Raw genomic sequence first — 20,487 nt, forward strand, 5'->3', positions numbered from 1 at the left:
AATTGACACAGTTTTGAATATTCATACCTAATACAGCGAGCTTGCCCTTAATTACATTGTTGGACTTTTCTCCAAGGAGGCTAAATCACGGAAGGCTTAATTATTGTAATGTATTCGAAGACCCGCAGGGGCAGCGGGGAAGACAGGAGCCGTCAAGGACCCAGCCATGACACCTGGCCAGAGAGGAAAAAAAAAAAAAAAAAAAAACCAGAAAGCAGCTTTTTGTTGTTCTCTCCGCCGAGCAGGATCCGGAGCACGGGGATGAAGTTTGTTTACATCCTTGTAGGATTCACCAGAGAGTGTTTGAACAGACAGACAGCCGCCGGACTCCCCTCTCAGCAATTAATCAACAACAGCGCCTCTCTTCGCTCAGTGTGTTGTCTTAGTCGTGTGTTTTCTGTGCGGAAGCGGTTCGTGTGAGCGTGGGGAGCAGACGAGAAGCGCGCTGATTATTGTGCGCAAAGGCACACATGATTTATTGCTGGGAAAGTCTGAAAGTGCAATCGAGCAAATTTAACAAAGAGGCTGTGTTTAAATATGCCGTGTTTTTTCTATTTACTTTCTGAAGGGAACTCATCCTGGTCTCTGTTCGGGTACCTCTCTCCGGTCACTTCAATCAGACGAGAGTGACGTTAATTAGAAAACTCTGGAAGGAAATTTTTGATGGCGTCTGCCACGTGCTGCCATGCACTTGGTGCTGCGTGTCTGCGCCGCTACGACTGTCTTTTTTCAGACTTAGGGCCCAAAATGAATGAGCTTTGGGATTTAAAGCTTCCCAGGAACACTGAACCTTAATTTGTCATTATCATTTTCAGGAGACGCAAGACTTTTATTTTGAAAAGTTCCTATTAGTTTTATTTTGACACATCAACGCAATGACGTTTTCATGCCTGTCGGGTTTAGGCCTATCTAAACTGGCAACTACAAACATAAGTAGTAGTAATAACAACAACGCTATTTTAAAGAGGATGTATGACTTTTATTTTGAAAGGCAAATATATTTCCACAACTGGTTTAGTTCATTTAGTAATGCATCTCCCCTCTTGTGCAAACTCTTCCAAATTAAAGAAATTAATTTGGATTTTCATATTAAAGAAATTAATTTGGAAGAGTGTCTTTAGCTTAATTTTAAAAGGTAAAGGTTCCCCTTTTCCTCACAGTGTTATCTGAATTTACTGTAATCTAAACTTTGAAGTGCTGGGCGCTTTATTTGAAAAAGTACCTGAAAATACAATTTAGCAAATACTTTACTAAAATAGTCAATTTGTTTACTCGTTCTGTTGTGATGGAGAATCAGTTATTTAATATATTTTTTCTGTTCTTACTAGAGCACAATGCCATACAATTGAAAAATTCCCGAAGACAAATCTAAACATCACATATCACTTCGTCCTTCCCTATTCAGCACCATATGTAAAGTTTTGTAGCTGACTTGAACCTTAAATGTACAAATGAACCTTAAATGCATAAAGGTTTTCACTTTAAAACTCATCAGTAATCTGAAAGATCTTGCGTGTAATATTCTTCTTTTCACCACAGGCTCTTTAAACTAATGACACAATTTGCATGTGTAATAAAGTCAACTTGCCATGAATTTTGAATTTGAATTCCTTTCTCTTGTTCTGAGTTCATATTGTTCTCTGTTTTCAAAAATGTGTTAGAAGTATAGAAGTATGTGTTTATCTCACATTTATAGTTATTCGCCCATTCTGCGTATTGGATTGTCTGCGTGTAGCTCAGAAATCTGCTGCTCCACCACATCAAGAGGAGCTGGCTCAGATGACTAAGGCATCTGATCAGGACGCCACAGGGATGCCTCCGAGGTGAAGTGTTCTGGACATGTCCCACCTCAGGAGACCCAGAGGAAGACCCAGGAGACGATGGAGGGACTGTTTCTCTGGAAACAGCTGGAGATTTCCACTGAGGAACAGGTCCAAGTGGATGGATGGATGGATGGATGGATGGATGGATGGATGGATGGATGGATGGATGGATGGATGGATGGATGGATGGATGGATGGATGGATGGATGGATGGATGGATGGATGGATGGATGGATGGATGGACGGACGGACAGTCAGGCTCATTACAATTTTTTTAAAATTATTTAACAATAAATTTTCTTCTGAAAAAAATATATTAACAGCCTCAGTACACGAATGCATAAACCCTATAACTTGGCAAATTACAAGTTGTCAACTGGGACATTACACCTGTACATTAAAGCACATTTGTACACCCGATCCTCCTAATATGAGTGAAGTTGCTCTCCCACCCACCTACCTTCACCTTCTTCAAATCAAATGAAATTGGTCTCAAATGTTTGTGATGGTTTGTGCAAAAACGTTTCTCTCTGGGTTTCCTGGTTTCCAGTTCCAAAAGATGAATGTTAGGTTAGTTGGTCTCACTAAACGTAGCACTGGAAGTGAACGTGAACTTGCCTGGTTGTTTGTCCTGTGTCTTTCTGTGATGGGCTGTTGAACTGTCCCGGTTGTACCGTACCTTCCGCCCAACGAGCTCCGGTATTAGGCATCAGCAGTAATTGGTGTTTATTTGATAAAAATGCAAAATGTGCAGAAAAATATAGTGTAGTTTTTATCAGTGGTGAAAGGGACTGATTATATTTCCTGTTTTTAAAACGCAATGTAGAATGTAAATATTTATTTTATATCATGGCTGTAAATGTCACATGGATTACAAATAGTTTGTCAAAATTATTCAACAAGCAAGTGATAAAAAAAAGAAGTACATTTTCTTTTACCAGGCTTTAAAAGGTAGACAAAACAAAGGTCAAAGGTCAATGTGATGCAGAAAAGAAGGGACGGGTTTGTTTAAGAGACAAACACAGCTGATATGTCACTACAGATCTGCATGAGTGTGTTGGGCACAGCTCTTTGATTGGCAAAGAGCAGATTAGAACCAAACGCTCCCACAGATCGCCCCTCCTCTCATGACTTCACCCCATCTCTTCGCTCCTTACCACCCCTACTTCCACACACATTCACAAACACAGACTCACGCAGGCACACAGCCCGCTGCTCACTCCTGACGTGTCCCCTAAGTGTCTGAATAACAGATAATAGAGCCGACGACCTACGGGGGGGCTTACAAAAACACGGCGCGACGAGTGAGAACGTCACACGTGTGGAGGAGAGGAGGAAAGAAAAGAGGAGCCACACACAACCCGACCGTGCCAGGCGAGGGGATCTCACAACTTTTGCGCGCACAGGCTGAGTTTTGCGCACAACTTTAAAGAGCGTCGTTTCAGCGAAGAGACATCCAGAGAGAACTATGTTTGGATGCGCGCACCTCTGAGGATCCTACCTGTCAGTTGCAGGCCTTTTTGGGTTGATAAAGCGCAGTTACTCTAATTTGATGGCTCAGATTTTTGGAATCAACCAGCTGGATGGAGACTGACTGTCACGTAAGCAAACGCGTAAAATATAACTAAAAAGTGGTTGATTTAAAGCAGACGCTTTAGGATATCAGTAACAGCTATGCCCCGACCAGGGAAAAACTCCTACAGCGACCAGAAGCCTCCTTACTCCTACATTTCACTGACAGCGATGGCCATCCAAAACTCCCCGGACAAGATGCTGCCTCTGAGTGACATTTACAAGTTCATCATGGATCGCTTTCCATACTACCGAGAGAACACCCAGAGGTGGCAGAACTCCCTCCGACACAATCTCTCCTTCAATGACTGCTTCATTAAGATCCCCCGGAGGCCCGACCAGCCTGGGAAGGGCAGCTTCTGGGCTTTGCACCCGGACTGCGGGGACATGTTTGAAAACGGCAGCTTCTTGAGGAGGAGGAAGCGTTTCAAGGTGCTGCGCGCAGAGCACATGGCCTGCAAGACTTCCCCAATGATGCACTACTTCCACCATCACCACCACCACCACCCAGGCAGCAAGCTGGGCGCCGCGCCGGCTCACCCCGAACACCCGGTCGCCCCGGCAGGCGTGGGTCGGCTCCCTCACTTCCAGAGCTACGGGGGGATCACCTGCACGCAGCCCGGTGGGTTCAAGCATCCTTTCGCCATCGAGAACATCATAGGAAGGGACTACAAAGGCGTGGTGGCCGGCGGGCTTCCTCTCACCTCGGTCATGCACCACCTGGGTTACCCGGTGCCCCCTCAGCTCAGCAGCGTAGTCAACTCCATGTGGCCGCACGTCGGCGTGCTGTCAGAGTCCATGAGCGGCGTGCCCGTGCCCGCGCCATCATCTGAGTACGCGCCCTTCAGCGTGTCCGCCAAGGGCCTGTACCACAGCGCCAGCGGGCCAACGCTGCCCGCGATCCCGGTGCCCATAAAGCCGACCCCGTCTCTGGGTCCGATGCCCGGTCTAACGGGGATGCAGACCGGCCCGACCCAGCTCTGCTCCGCAGGGTCGGTGATGGAAAAGAGCGATCTGCTGGAGGGGAAGGGAGCCCCGCTGCACCCGGCTCTGCTGCTGTCCTAACCGGGTAAAAAGTGTGTTCATTTCAGCTCTTTTTCCTCTCTTACAGGAACCCGTGATAAATAAATCAGAACAGGCCTATCAGAGACACAAACTTGTCAACTGTTGTAAAAATACGTACTTGTGTAACTAATTTCTCATTTAGACCTTTGTGTTTAAAAATCCTAATTATTTTGCACACTTTGTAAGGGCATTTACCACCAAAGTGGCGAATATAATCAGACAAAGCAGATCCCAAAGAAAGCTTTCACTCAAAAGACTTTCCTAAATGCAAAATAAGAAATTATATTTTTTGCTGTCATTCTTTACAGTAAATCGTTGCGTCTGTTCGCTAAAGTAAAAGTAGGCCTTTTGCTTTCTTAAAAAAATAAAAAATAATAATTAGGCCTGTTGCACTTTTTTGTCTGTTCTTTAGCAGTTTATTAAACATGTTATGACTGTATTATAATCCTATTTACCTGAAGATATTTATAAAGAATTTGAAACTCAATCCTGACTTTTGTATTTTTTAAACATTTCTTTTCATTTTTGCACAACAGGAATTTGCACATTTCCTCTAAGCAAACCCTCCCTTTGACATAAGTGTAAATACTTGTAAATTAAAATGGTTTGTGAACATAGGAATTTGCATGCAATTGCTTTGTTTTTAGATAACATAGGCAACTAATTAAAATATGTATTATGTGGGGTTCTATCAGCTTGTTAGAAATTAAGTAAAAAAAAAATTACATAGAGCTCAAGTAAAATGTAACATTTGTGATTTAATTTCATCCTCTTTATTTTTTAAGTTTTTATTTTTATCTGGAAAATTAAACATCAAGAAGGGAAAAAGAAAAAAAAAGAAGAGAAACATCTAATTTCCAATATTTGACTTATATTGAATTACTGAAAATGATGCAAAGGTAAACCGTTTAACTTTTCACTGCTTGACAAAGATAAAGCATGCCTCAATTAAAACACCTACGAGTTTTTGCAAATGTGGCATTTTACAGTTTTAGGCAGCAAATTTTAAAGCCAAGCTGTAAAAAAAAAAAAAACTCTTATTAGATAAACTCATGCAAGAAAGGAAATAAAATGTGACCTGACTGAAACCCTGCCGCCGCCACGCTCAGCCTTCATGCAGGTGGGACTGGACTGGGCATTTGGGCTGATGTGTCTTTGCCCAGCAGAGAGCTGGAGGATCACAACGTGACTGAGATGAAGAGGCAGCAACACTCAGCACTGCAGCTCCACCATCTTCAAACGCAGACGTGGTGGAGGTGGTGGTGGGGGCTTCGGATCAAGTTTGCTCTTTTGTTTGCTCTGTTTTAATGAAGCTTTGAAGCCCCTGCACTCCAGCAGCACAAAGCCTCAGGTTCATCCCACTGAAAGTGACTTATATTTAACCTCCTGTCCCCCTGTTTAGCATCCCAAAGGCACCCACAGCCGACACCATTGTCACACCAGCCTCTGAACAAATAATTGAGATGCACCAGTGGAGGAGATGCGTGGGAGTGAAGAATTAGAAAATATTTGGGTGTCAATCAAAATACACTTAAAAATAATTACTCTTGTTTTTTCTCTTTAATTTGTTTTGTATTGTTCTCCATCTTATGCAGAGTTTTTTTTCTTCTTCTTTTTCTCAAAATCCTCAAACTCCTTCTCGCTGTGTTAGGTCTGATATACACATAAACACACACACGCGCGTACACACACGCATACACATGTTCTCTGTAGGATGCCAGTAATTTCTAGTTACAGGGAACTGAGATTTGAGAGTGTGTTTGTGTGAAAGGCTGAGTGTGCAGAAGTGTGTGTGTGTGTGTGTGTGTGTGTGTGTGTGTGTGTGAGAGAGTTTCTTTAATTCCCTAATCAGCAGGTCTCAGTGTCTTTAATAGCCCTCACTGCATTAGCACATAATTAAATGCCACTAATTAAGACACAATAAGAGGAGTAATAATGCAGCCATTACTACCCTCCATGATCTTCAGTCTTCACAACAGCTATGCTATATGCTTCTGGAGTCATAATATCACAGGAGGTCTCCTGATGGACATGTGTGTTTTCACGCAGGGAAATAGGAGCTGCTTTCTGCATGCAAAAATATTACGAATTCACAGAGGTAAAAATCATACTGTCAAGCAGCCTCAGCGCGACTATTTTTGTTGTGCCCCCTTGCAGATTTTTACATCATATGTTCATATATGTGTTTTAGGTGCAAACACACAGGTAGTCATATTTTCAAAACGACAAATTAAATTACTTAGAATACATTAGTCTACTTTTCAATGAGGCAAAGGTAATCATTATGGGAGGTTTGATTCTTTCACAGATATATATATATATAAAAAAAGAAAAACATCATGCCACCATAACTTTTAAAAAACATCAAAACATAAAACAACAGAAAAGGGAAAGAAAACCACCAAGTTGTTTATAAAGATGTAATCATCTCATGGTTACCAGTCAATGTCATTGACATTTTTGGCAAAATGTATATAAAAAAAATAAAATCTGTTATAAAATGCATTTCTTAGGTTTAGAGTGAAGCCATTATTATTATTATTATTATTATTATTATTATTATTATTATTATTATTATTATTATTATTATTATTATTATTATTATTATTATTGCATTAGGAAAAAAAGTGGCAATAATTTTAATGTTTCACTCACATCATACCTCTCATATAATCAGAATTTCTTCTGTATAAACTTGAGCGTTTTATCATCAGAACGAGGCGCTGTGTCTCAGCAGAATTATCTGTGTAAATGAAAGCAAAATTAAACAAAAAAAACTGAAATAAATAATTCCTTGATGTGCAAAATTTCTTTGGAATTTGTAGGACGGTGATGCTATTTTTAACCAAGGAATAAACTGGTCCCACTATAACTAGAATTTTGCAAAAGATGACAGTTTCACTTTTTTACAATGAGATTCTACAGAGTAACACGCAACGTTACCAGAATTAGCAGAGAAATAGATCATTCTTACTGTTTTTTTGCTGCATGTATTGCTACATGCAGCAATTACCAGAGTTAACACATTTAACAGCCTATAATAATTTTCATTCTGAGCCTTCAAGAAAAGGAGGAATGCTTCCAGCTTGTGTGAAAACACGAGGAAATCGATTTTTAATAAATCTGTTCAACAGCAACAAGTAGTGTGAACATTAATATTAGTTCACTCTTGAATGAATATACTATTTCTCCTTTGAGCACTTTAACAAAGAATTGTTGATAGAATGGTTTAATGGTGTTATTGTGAAGGATTGAAGGAAGTTGTGTCTCTTGCTCTTTTGACGTTAGAAAATACACGTTAATCTTCATCAAGTATAAAAGCTTGAATTATGATTATTTTTGATGTTCTGTCAAGTAAAGCAGACCTTCTGCAAAAAAGTTGATTGACACTCTGGTAACAAGCTAAATGAACAAATCAGACCTTTCAGGAGACCACAATCATCTGGATCAAAGTTAACTTACTTGGCACTGACCACTCAAGCAACCAGACCGTCCTGAAGGCAGAGGACTACTTACTGTTGTTTCCTTCATCATGGAGGACAGAAAAAAATCTTCAAAAAGTCTATTAGTTATAAAACCGAAAATAAAACTATGACTTGGTGTTCTTTGGCAGTGGAAGCAACCAGCTTTATTTTCAGTGATTCCTGTGTTTGATGAAAAACAGAGTTGTATTATCACTCAGATCACCAAAAGTAATTGTACGAGCTGATATTATGGTAGTTTATTGAACACAACAACAGGTTGATCCCTATTTAATACAGCAACAGTTGGAAAACTAATTCTTCGCTTCTTTTTTAATTTTTAATAGGCAGGCATGTATCACTTGATGGTCGTGCCTTTAATTTTTATTTAGATAATGACCAATGAGAACGCTGCTGTGTTGCTCTAATATAGTGACGCGTGGACTCAAACGTTGAAGAAGAAAAGTAACTTTAAGGTAGTCATAAAGTTAATAATTCTTAGTTTGTGCAATAGTTGGGCCAAAATCAAAACAATGTTTTAATTTTTTATGTGAAAAAAAACTATTATCTTCTGCAATCACAGAAGAACTGGAGCCCCCATTTTACCTGAAATTAATATGAATCAACTCATGGAAAAATACTTCATCATGTAAAATTAGGTTTTAAAATGAGTAATTTGAGGATTATGGATGAATAAAACATCCATGTCAGAGGTTTCACTGTCCGCCCTCTGAAACATAATGTGACGGTCATGCATAGATGATGGTGCATTAGTGGTAATTACCCGCCCTTCATAGGGGCCAGGGTGGCAAACTCTACATGCGTTTTTCCTAATGATCAGCAAGAGCTGGCCATCATGATGAGCAGCTTAATTCATCTGATCTAACCTGCCGCTCACACCAACATACGCCTGCAGGAGCACACATACTTCAATATTATTCTTTGTTCCAGGCAGTAATTTGGGCATATTTGTAACATGAGATGAGGAAAAAAAAATGTCATATAATCACAGCTTGAAAAAAATTCTTTAAAAAAATTGTTAAAAAAATAAATGTAAAGCTAAAGACATAACATTTTCAACTTTTTCAAGGTTTTTAAGGAAAAATGATTTCATATTAGCAAAATCGGAAATGTGTACAAGACATTCAGTTTTGCATAAAACATAAACTTTGTTTTGGAGCAAAAGTCTTGCATTTAGAGAATAGGCAATGTATATTGAAGCAAAAAAAAAAAAGTGAAGTACTCGTCAAATTTTTAATGGAATTAAATGTGTCAAAAATAAGATCTTCATCTTCAAAGAAAAAAAAAAAGATTGACGTTAATCAGTGAATCATGTGCATGCAGACGTTTTGCAAAGTAGGAAAGTGCAGCACTGCTGTGATATTTTAGCACAATGGCTGAGGCACTGCATCTCAGCAAATGTGATCTTTTTCACTTCATGATGTTCCTAATGAAAAGGATGAAGAATACATATATTTGTAAAATCAATTTAGACAAGTTGTGGGTTAAAAAAGAGATTTAACAGCAAATTCATCACTTCAGAGATCCAATTTTTAAACAAATATGCCTCTAATTTAAGTTAAACTTCACAACCAATTTGTGTTCACTTATGATGAACTCAAAATGTTTACAAATAACACAAAAATCCAGCTTTCAATGTAATGTGTACCGAGTTTGTCCAGAAATCCTGGAAATTAAAAAAAAAAAAAATTTAAATTAATTAAATGCATTGATTAAGCAACAACAACAACAACAACAACATAGAATCAGATACAGTCTCAGTTTTCCTTCTAAACTTACATTTTTGAACATTTTATTCTTTTTTTATTTTATGTTTATAGTCTGTGATATCCATCTAGTTCTTGATTTGACATTCTATAGTACTTTTATATGTACATGTATAAAAGAAACATTTACCACATGTGTTTTTCACTGACGTAAAGGTGAAAATGTATTATTTGACAACTGGCATACCGTCGTCAAATAAATTTTTATATCAGACTAATATAAACAGTCTACATACAAAGAACTGTTTTTATTTAAGGTAAAAAATCCAGACAAGGTTGTAGAGAAATTTTTGCACACTCTTCTTTGCAGAATTGTTTTAATTCGGCTACATTGGGTGATTTTTAACTACAATAGCCAGCTCAATCAAATTTAGTTCTAAACTTTAACCATGCCTTCCCAAACCTCTCAGGTTAGTGCTATTCTTTTTTTTGCCATTCAGATTTGGACTTCCCAGTGCCATGGATCACTAACCCATAATCCAAGTGGACTTCAGCTAAGATCTTAAGCCGATGGCCGGGTATTTGCCTCTAGGATTTTCTAATAAAGCTGTACTTATGGTACCACCAAATATGGGATGTTAATTGGATGTTAAAGATACTGTTTACTGAGACCACATGTCTGTTCGAAAAATGCTTTTTTTATTGGTCGAATGTAATATTTTGATCTAAGAAATGTAATTTGTTTTAATTTCTTGTACGCATAAAATTATCACAATTAATAAAACTAAAGGCTTTAAAACATCATTGTAATCCATATAACAGATTTCGCTCAGTTAGCTGAGTTTCTAGAATGCAGTAAATTAACTACTAAATAATCAAACTAATTGAACAGTGCCTGCGTCTAAGGAAAACTTCATCAGGTCACCAAGTTGGTGAGAGATCGCAACATTGGTCGTTCTGGACACACACTGCCATAAATTTCTTCTCTCATTCGTCTTGACTCTGACCTCTCCAGAAGTTTCAAATATCCTTCCTCCACCAAGATCTATCCCCTAGAGAAACCACGTCCCTCTTCCTCCTTTATAATTACACAATGATTCACTTATGCGGGGTCAAAATTTATCCATCCCTGTGACTGAGGATGGACCAGAGACAAGTACTTCAGAGTAAGGTCCTCCTGATGCAGCACATATCATCTTCAATCTGCCACCCATCTTTATTGGCCCAAATTATTACACCTAATTAGCCATTATTACACTTTTTGATATCAATCAAATCGGGTCAGTGGTTCAGTCATGCTGGCCTCCTTCCCATTGTTTCTCCTCTCTGACTTCCTCACTTTTTCAGCACAGTTCTCTGAAGAAGAGTGCAGTGGCCAAAAGCACTGCAGGAGTTTCATCAGAGGTTAAGTGCTCTGTGAGAGAAGAGATGTAATTTCATTTAAGTCTACAGTCAGACTATGGCATAACATAACTGCAACGTTTGAGTCTTTTAGGATTCATCACCCACATCCATCATGTTAAAATGTAAACTTTTTGAGTTGATAACTACCTCAATTTTGAGTTTTACTAACAAGGCAGTTAAGAGAAGCAACACACAAAAATTTAAATCTGCAAAGAACTTTTGTTTTCTCTTTGGGATTGTAAACAGAAAACGTGACTGCATGTGAAAAAATATTATTTGTATAGTTTGCATCTGTTTGTCAGAAAGGCCAAACTTCTAATTTGGTATTGACATGCTATTATTCCTTTACGGTGTCCTGTACGGTAAAGATACATTATGCTGCCAAAAGTGTCCCCCCCACCTGCCCATATCATTCAGTCCAGGCATTCTGAACACTTCAATAACTACAGGCGTATCAAATCCAGCATCCAGACATGCGGACTGACTCTACAAACGTTTCTGAAAGAACGGGTCACTGCTAGCAGTTCAGTGAATTCCATGATAAGATGTCACCTGCACAGTAAGTCCAGTTGTGAAATTACTTCTCGACAAAATAAATCACATGTTGGTGGTATCAAAAAATTGGAAATGACTGATAACGACAAGAAGTCAGTCACAACATAGGTGTCATGATTAGTGGTGTGAGGTGGTGAGGGAGACGCGGAGGACCCAGGTTGAAAAGATGAAAATGATGATTTTAATGGTAAACAGTCCACAAAATAGTTCCAAAAACCAGACACCGCAGTAGAGCAGAAGGCTAAGGTTCATGAACTGGTAGCAACTGGAATCACAGAGGAACAACTGAAGACGCAGACCAGACGTGCCACAGTTAGACAAGAACCCAACAAGGAACAAAGAACACAGGTGGGTTTAAATACAAAGAGAGTAAAAAAGGGAATGAGAGACACCTGGGAATAATCAAGGGGTTGACAAGACAACACAGAGACTCCATAGAAACACAGAAAACTGAAGAAACACACAGAAAACCCTCAATCCTGACAACAGGAGGTTGTGGGAAATCACAGAGCTTGGTCAGCAGAGGATGAGGCACAGAGTAAATATCTACAGCCCTCTAGGCTTCATGTGGCCTTCAGATGAGATCAAGAAATGATCTAAACCCATTCAATGGGATTCTTTGAATGTGTTTATGGCTGAGCAGCTGTATTCAAGCCTTACAAATTTAATACAAATCATAGGATGTGGTGCTGTAATGCATATTGTCACTGGGCTTTGTAGTGAAAAAGCTTTGTTTGGAGTTATGCAATCCAATGATGAGTCACATTCACTCATTACTTCATCCCCAAAATCCGTAGTTTTGGATTTCGTGAAGTAAACAGACAAACAACAGGCAAAATAATAATAATAATCATAAATTAACAGATATGGTTTCAAACATAACACATTTTTCAGTTCACATGAGTCTTGATGAAATGATGTAGACTAGTTAGGGAAATATCTTATATTAAGCAAAATTAAGCTCAATACAATTTAGAAAAAGCATCAAGTTATTGTTCTAAAAAGGAAGCGCTTAACTCTTGTCTGCAGTGTTGGCTGTACTGTTCTCTCGTTAGCGCTAATTGCAGCTTTGACAGCAGTTAAAGGCAAGGTCTTCTTCTGACTCCTAATCATTTATCTCTCCATTAGAGAGAGCACTCCAAGGTTTTATTAGTGTAATAAAGTTGATCTTCAGTACCACAAAAAGCATCCTGACCCAAAGATCATCTGAGGTCCAAGACTGAATGTGTGCCTCATCTTCATTCCTCATATGTCTTACACACACACTCTGACACGTGCTTTCTCAACCCGTGACATGCATCTTAAGGTTAATTAAAATGATTTTATGGTATTGTTTTCACTAAAAACTTAGTGATGTGAAACACTTCTAAGTGTATGTTTCTTTATTCATGTTTTTGTTCTTTATTTTTGCTGCATACATGAGCATGACAAAATGTAAACGGACCTAACACTTTATAAGAGTTTCAATATTTGTATTTATTTCCTCACAAACATTATATTTCAAGATTTATATTATCCAAATCTTGAAATTGGCCCATTCCGCCTGTGCCCTCTTGTGGTGGAAATAAGCAATTGCAGAAAGGAAGTTCAATTTGACCAACTTTTTAGTGCACATAAGTTTATGTTTTCATAATATATGTAATACTATGTTTACATGTTATTTTTAGGTTTCCACGAGATAAAAGAATCCAAAATGTATGTGGGGTATACTAAAGCATGTATTGCATTGTTATTTGATGAAAAATTCAGACTAGTGTGAGTGTCAAAACCATTGATTGATAGAACGTGTCTTGACCGAATTTAATCTTTGATGAAGCAGCTTCATTACTGGAGGCTATGAAGTATATTTTGTGATTAAATAGATTTTAAAAGTCATCACTACATTTTTTTTTCACTAACTTTCGGCGTAAAAACAAACCTTTAAGACATAAAAAACAAACAAACTTAAACAGTTTGCATCGGTTTCTATAGGTCTTAGTATTTTAGATTTTTTTAATTTTTGTGTGAGTAATGAATCTGGTTTCCCACTATCCTGTTTGACCCACTATGCTGTGTAGTGACTTCAGGTCAGCAGTGTTTCTGATCACCAGCTGTTTAAAGGTTACCGACTCTTTGAGGCAGTGGCACCGGCCTGTCGGCCCAAGACAGGCATTTGAGTTGACTTTGAACTCAAATACCTACTTTGAGGTATCTGACAAAAGCTTCATATCTACGTCATCATAACCAAAGCAACACATGTTGAATACTGCTGTTAAAGAAGAAGCTCTCTCCTCTTCAATGTGGAGTCAGACTTCTTAACTTTGGTGCTTACTTCTCAAGTCCCCCGTTTTGGCCATGAAACTGTACTTTACCCCTCTGTCCCACCGTGCTCCTGTGTTAGTATTGTCCCGTAAGTTTCCTGTATTATAGAAATTACATCACACATCCACCCCTTTGTATGTTACTGGATTAATTTGCTATATATTTTTAAACTGTGCTGTATAAAGAAACAGATCTGAGCATTCATGGAAAAAATACAAAAAGACCCACTTGCTATAAGATACAAAAAACTGAGACTGGATGTATGTTGCCTGGATGTTTAGGAATCCAGGCAACATACCTAAACATACATAAAAAAAAATCTATTATTTTGAACATGATAGAAGTATAAAATCATACACATGAACAAGGAATGCAAAAGACACATATTTTTGTACCACTATAATCTTAACATGCTCGAAAAGTAGGAAGAAGTAAGAAACTTATCAACTCCTACCCCATAAGCTCATTCCATATTTTCAGATGGACTGTCATAGCCAGAGGCATGAAATAAACGGTTTAAGATTGAAGGACATTCATGTGTTGAAATGGTCCAGTCAAAGTCAAGACTAAAGTCAAATCTGACTGAGCTCAAACCATTTTGAAAAGGAGAATAAGTAAAACTTCCAGGTTTTTGATTAGCAAAGTTTGTAACACGAGAAAATTAGGAACATTTCAACAGATTTAATGATTACTTCAATCTCCGGTTTTGTTTTGAATTCTTTAATGTTTTCTACTAAACACATGGAGCCTGTTTTCAATCCACTTTGTGGAGCAAAAGCACTCTATCATAACATTCAATTCATACATGACAGAAATCTAATAACTATGTAGCATTTTTGCACTTTGTGACTCATTTTCATCCTGCAAAGCACACTGAACCAGTGATCTGAAAGGAAATGTAATTCAGAGAGCTGACATCACAGCAAACTGCCCTTCAATGCATCTGATCTGATGTGACACCCACCCAGATTCACACACAGACAAACCCTGTGAAGCGTATTTGGGGGTGTATGCCTGCACAGCATTTTCTGATCCATGCGGGGGCAGGGAGACCAGTGACTCACTAACTCATACTAACCTTTAAAACCTACCCCATGCGTCAGAGCATTCAGATCTCAGCGAAGGGCACCTATCGACATCACAGGTGGGAGAATAATATTCGTTGGATCTTTTGGAAAACGCATGAACAAAGGTTTCTGTGACGTTGCCTAAATAACATACTTTTTATTTGTTTTAAAGGTAGTCATTTGAGTGAGAAGCCAGCAGTCAGCTATGTGGGTCCTTGGGAAGATCAGGGAGAGCATGGAGAGCATTCCTCTGGAACTGAATCGTTACATTGGACAAAACGACGGGGATGCTTTTTTCTCCACAAAGACCGGCCTCTCGCAGAGACTTCACACGAACATCATTACTCCAGACAACATCCCCGAGTTCTGCCTGCCTCCACGGCTTTTCAAGAGACAGCCGATGCTAGAAACTGAGATGACCCGACTTCAGCAGGACAGCCATCAGCAGACACGAAAGAGCAGGCCGTCTTTTCAAGCTAAAATGAAGGATACGAAGGAAAAGATTGAAGACCCTTTAGTGCCTCAGAAGGCTCCAGGGAAACTTTTGCCGTACTCTGCAGAGTGCTACGGCCTGGCTGGGATCTATGAGAGTCCCAACACTAGAAGGAAAGAGTCTTTGTTCCATTCAAAACGGCCTGTATATGTGTTCGAAAGACGCATCCCTGCCACAAAACCCAGTCAAGTAAAGGAGACAGCCCCATTGAAAAAAACTTTTTCAGGGTTTTTCCCACTCTTTGTATCCAAAAGTTTCTCAGACGCAGCAAGCGTGGAAGCTGAAACGCCTTCCAGTGCCAAATCACTCAGAAGTGTCCCATCCAGAAGCCGGCATCTTAAAGAAACTGTATCCTGCCCTTCGCTGATTGATAGCATGGAGAAAAGCAAGAAACCAAAGAAACTAGGTTTAAGTTTACCACCATCTTCCTGCAGACAGCTAACCAGTGATAAACATCCACCCACCCTGTCCCCACCTGTTCTCCATCCACTGGACCTGCTCCACTGTCAGGAGAGACTGCTGCATGAACACACCCTTCCTTTGCAGGGCCCAGGTCGAGTTCGCGTCTCCACTGAGCACACCACATCCTCCAGTGGTGCTTCCTCAATCTTTTTCACCGTCAGAGTGCGTGTGGTGTCTGTGGAGGGCTTGCTGGATGGAAGTCAACGACAAACTCTGAACTGTGCTGTGAGTTTGTGCCTGATGCCGGGCAAGCTGCAGCACCAGGAGAGCGCCACCGTCAGGAACTGCCGTCGACCCGTGTTCAATGAAGATTTCTACTTCACAGAGCTGAGCCACAAGGATCTGATGGAGCTGAAGCTCCAGTTAAAAGTGGTGGATAAAACTGCAGCGGGAGCTCTGAGGAGGGGAACAGTGATCGGGATGATCTGTAAACCTCTATCCAAGCTGTTATCCTCTGAGGATCGGATGTAAGAGTGGATCTGAATCTTATAAGTTTAGTAAAAACACTTTTTTTTTCTATGATCACACTGCGATTGCACTTTGTCACCAGTATTCATTTTTAGCCACTCTTAGTTGTATTAGCATCTCAGGTAGGTAGTATCGAAGTGAACGTAGGAAAGGGGACACTAACCTAAAACAGAGGCTACTAGGACAATAATTAAATAGAAGACTTTTTAAAAACAAACTGATGTAAACACAATGTGGCACAGCTGTATTTTGTACAAAAATGTTAACACACTGCACTTGTTTTGCTATCTTGGTGATGTTATGTTGTTCTTTTCCTCATTTCTTTAGTAAATGTGTAAAAGTGAGTAATTCAACATTATATAACACCTTTGATGTAGTACAATTGTCATTATGCTTTTTCTTAGCATCACTACTCTTCTCAAGTATAAACTTACTTATCATCACTGCTGACAGGATTTGGTATGGGTTTTTTGTTTTAATCTGTCAAAACAAAATACGCAGTAATACAGAACAACTACCAGACACTGAAAGTTGAAGATGTGTTGGAGAAAGAAGCTCAAGGCGAGTCACTGCAAAATCAAAATAAATCCAGCTGGCCTTTGTATAACTTTGGCCATGAGAAGGTTAACTTGATCAAGTCTTTTATTCCACCATCAATGTTAAATGTGGCTGTTCTTTGTTTCCACATTTTTAAATTAAAATGCAAACTTATCTATGCTGACAAAATGTTCATTGCTGAACCTATAGAAGTGAAATCTTATAAAGCAAGGTCTAAGTGTTTGTTAGATTGTGTTCAGATTACAATGACATTTCTGAAATTGTTATGGGTATTTCTTTATTGATTGTTTCATACATAAAAAAATAAGCAATGATATCAAGATGCTGCTCAAACCAGAATTTAAGACTTTTATAGAAATATAAGACTAGAATAAAGAGAGAAAAAAATGTATCTAAGACAATAAAAAAATGTGGCTTTTTTGAAATGTATTTTCTTGCTAGATTTTTATAGAAGAAGACATTCACCTGATTGTACATCTGGGTTTGCAAGGCTTGGTTGCAGAAAATGTATGAGTGATGTTTGCTTTGTTTTATTTCATTAATAAAGATAAGGAGTAATATGTTAATGTTGTAAGTCACATTACTTCAAATCTTCAATTAAGATTTGAGTGTATGGCAGTATACTTTACCATATAACAGCTTGACAGGATCTCTAGCATCTTGCAGATTATATATTTTTTGCAATAATGAAACAAAAAGTATTCCTGAAATGAGAAAGTGAAAATCATGTAGTATAAATCATAGTTTCGATTTTTTTGGTTATATGAACAATTAAAAACCCTTTCGATAGCCTTAAGTCGTCAAAATTGGGTGTATTTAATTGTATGCTATAACAACCTGCCATAAAACGTCCATACGGCGTGACGTAACCACCTCCCTGATGGACGTCTGAAACTGACGTTGAGTCAGCTTCAAGAAGTCCACTATATGTAAACATGATTAAACACAGATGAAAACAGCGTCAAAATGGTCTTCGAAAGTGTGGTCGTTGACGTCCTCAACCGTTTTTTAGGGGACTACGTTGTGAACCTTGACAGCTCGCAGCTGAAGCTTGGCATATGGGGAGGTAACCGAACTTGTGATTGTCTTTTATCAGAACACCTTTCCATGCTAGCATGCTACATGCTAATGAACGTTCGCCACACCAGTCCTGTGTTAAGGGAGACTCTCCCAGCTGTCAGTGTCACTTTCCTTTCTCGAAATGTCTCTCATTAGTTTATTAGAACCGCTGGGTGATTTTGATGAAAGAAAATGCACCTTTATATTTTTACTGTAGACATTGTCTCTTGTTATTTTATTTAACTGGGGTTATATTTACCTTTTTGTCTTTCAAGTTTCTGCGAATGGATCAGTTCATGGTTCCGCCCTTTTTGGGAACCACGTTAAGGCTTGCCTCAGGTTTATTCCGAGTATTTTCATAGTGTTACCAAGAACCTGACGGAGACATAATGGGGTTAGAAAATGTATTTGCAGTTGATTAAACGGTACATTGTTATTTTTAATTATTTTTGAATATTTTCTACTTTCCAAGTTGACAGTCTACATTTTCATCTACAGTCCTCTATTGCAAACCTCGTGTAGAGATGACACAAGACATTTAGAGAAGCTTCGTAAACAGATATAATTGCTTTTCCACTATCTGACCTGAAATCAGGCTAAACCTTTCCTGTTTATGTAAGCGCAAATTCAGTAACTAGAAGTACTTCAACCTGCTAAATGTTAAAATAATGAAAGAGATTTTTAAAATTATGTTCTTGAACGTCGGAAATTTACCTACTCTAAAGTTATTATGCCTTTAACCTTGAAAAGCCCAGATGATGTTGTCATTAGTTTGAAAGCTTGTCATTGCAGGTTAAATCAGAACCTTTGAGGCACATCTAAGGATGTATTTAGGGCATATCTTAAACACTTCGTTCTTGTGAGACATCGTGTAAAAATCTAAAGAATTTATCCAAGAACTTCTGTAAAATTGTGGGTCTCCAGGTGAAAGACTGTTTTGTCTGTCTGTTCAAATAATTACATCCGAGTATAAACACCATTAATTACACCTTGGTATGTCATTAAGTTTTGTAAAGCCAGGTCATTTAATTCAGGTGTGTTGGAGGGCAGTGGCACTGAGGACTGGAGTTGTGGATCCCTGTTATAGTGAATATAGAAAGGCTGAGAACACCTTTCCAACTTTGACATATGGAGGTGGCAGTATCATGCTGTGTAGGTGCAATTCCTAAACTAGATGGCATCATCACTAGAGATATTATGTGTAAATATCTACTCAACATTTCAAGATATCTGCCAGAAAGTTAAATGATGCGAGAAACTTGTGAATGGATACCCTCAACGTTTGACCCAAAAATCATATTATTTAAAGGCAATTTTACCAAAAACTAATTAAGTGTATACAATTTTCAAGAAAGTAGAAATATTGTTGTTATTTTGGCATTTTGTAAATAATCTTACTAATAGTAAAATGTGAGACTGATTTTATGCCAGACGGTTAATAATATTTATGTATTCTTATTCAGTGGATGCATATATCTGTTTTTAAAGGCGTGTGTTTTGTGAGGGGTTGTGCTCCACAGTTAGTATTGGACGAGAGCAATGAACAGTGACTAAATGCTACATAGATGAGCCTAATATCAAACAGTAGTTTGTTGTGTGTGTATGTAAAATATTTCTGTCATTGTAGGTGATGCTGTGCTGAAAAATCTTGAAATAAAGGAAAATGCCTTGGTGAGCTAAATATAACTTGCCTAGTGTTACACTCTGAAGCTGATGATTTCTTTGAGTATGATTGGACTTTTCTATTTCTGCTTTGCAGAGTCAACTTGATCTCCCTTTTAAAGTGAGAGCTGGTCACATAGGTAAATTTACTACCTTTGTGTGATGCTGTTTGTATCCCTTTTTTTTTTTTTTTTTTTTTTTTTTAAAGATCAGCATTTTCTTATTTGGTGTTTTTTGTTTCTTAAAAGGACGTCTCGAGTTAAAAATTCCCTGGACGGACATCTACAACCAGTCAGTGGAGGCCACGCTAGACGGAGTCTATCTGCTAATCGTCCCCACAGCAAGTAAGATCGCCGTCTAAGTACTGGCATCAAAACACAGTGAAGGCATACCATAAGGTTTTACATTTTGATAAAAAAATATCACTATTATTGGTAGTAAAACACTCTTTTCATTAGTAGTTTTTCAAAGGCAAAAATAAATAAAATTCAACAAATATAAGGTGCAATCAGCAACAGTTAACAGAGAAGTCTTTTGTGAGCCAAATATGTGTATCACAAAAGGGGAAAAAGTAGAGAAATAAAAAAAACATTTAAAAAAAAAAGAGTAAAAAGTGAATTTTAAAAGTAAGCAGCAGACATGAAGACGTTTGAAAACAAGTCATAAAATATTTAAATCACTTTAAGATACAGGAAGCCAGTGGAAGGATTTAATTGTTGGAGTAATGCTTTCTCTCCTTGTGTTGAAATTCAGCGGTAGAGTCGACAGATTTCTTAAGACAGCAATGCAGTGATCCAGGTTAAATGACAC

General features: G+C 38.4%; 3 protein-coding genes across 6 annotated transcripts in view; all 3 read left to right on the top strand.

Moving 5' to 3' along the window:
• The first annotated feature begins 2,130 nt into the window (after positions 1–2,130).
• On the top strand, positions 2,131–5,488 carry foxb2 (forkhead box B2). The gene has a single exon (XM_008418525.3). The coding sequence runs from the start codon at positions 3,498–3,500 to the stop codon at positions 4,458–4,460; it is 963 nt and encodes a 320-aa protein (XP_008416747.1). The 5' UTR covers positions 2,131–3,497; the 3' UTR covers positions 4,461–5,488.
• A 9,178-nt stretch (positions 5,489–14,666) lies between these two features.
• Positions 14,667–17,522, top strand: LOC103470238 (C2 calcium-dependent domain-containing protein 4C). The gene has a single exon (XM_081611154.1). It carries the CDS (start codon positions 15,181–15,183, stop codon positions 16,399–16,401), a length of 1,221 nt encoding a protein of 406 aa, XP_081467280.1. The 5' UTR covers positions 14,667–15,180; the 3' UTR covers positions 16,402–17,522.
• A 309-nt stretch (positions 17,523–17,831) lies between these two features.
• The window catches only part of vps13a (vacuolar protein sorting 13 homolog A), a 41,660-nt gene continuing 39,004 nt past the window's right edge, over positions 17,832–20,487 (top strand). For all 4 annotated transcript variants that reach the window (XM_008418518.3, XM_008418520.3, XM_017306673.2 and 1 more), the window contains exons 1-4: positions 17,832–18,022; positions 19,643–19,686; positions 19,775–19,817; positions 19,926–20,021. In XM_008418518.3, coding sequence (XP_008416740.1) covers positions 17,923–18,022; positions 19,643–19,686; positions 19,775–19,817; positions 19,926–20,021 — 283 coding nt within the window. In that variant the 5' untranslated portion in view covers positions 17,832–17,922. The remainder of the gene's footprint in view (positions 18,023–19,642; positions 19,687–19,774; positions 19,818–19,925; positions 20,022–20,487) is intronic.

This window comes from Poecilia reticulata, chromosome 9 (genome assembly GCF_904066995.2).
Source record: "Poecilia reticulata chromosome 9, P_reticulata-male-v2, whole genome shotgun sequence".
NCBI classification, from domain to species: domain Eukaryota; kingdom Metazoa; phylum Chordata; class Actinopteri; order Cyprinodontiformes; family Poeciliidae; genus Poecilia; species Poecilia reticulata.

Bases quoted from the DNA above. Each gene is read 5' to 3' on its own strand.
- foxb2 (XM_008418525.3), top strand. From the start codon at position 3,498: ATGCCCCGACCAGGGAAAAACTCCTACAGCGACCAGAAGCCTCCTTAC.
- LOC103470238 (XM_081611154.1), top strand. From the start codon at position 15,181: ATGTGGGTCCTTGGGAAGATCAGGGAGAGCATGGAGAGCATTCCTCTG.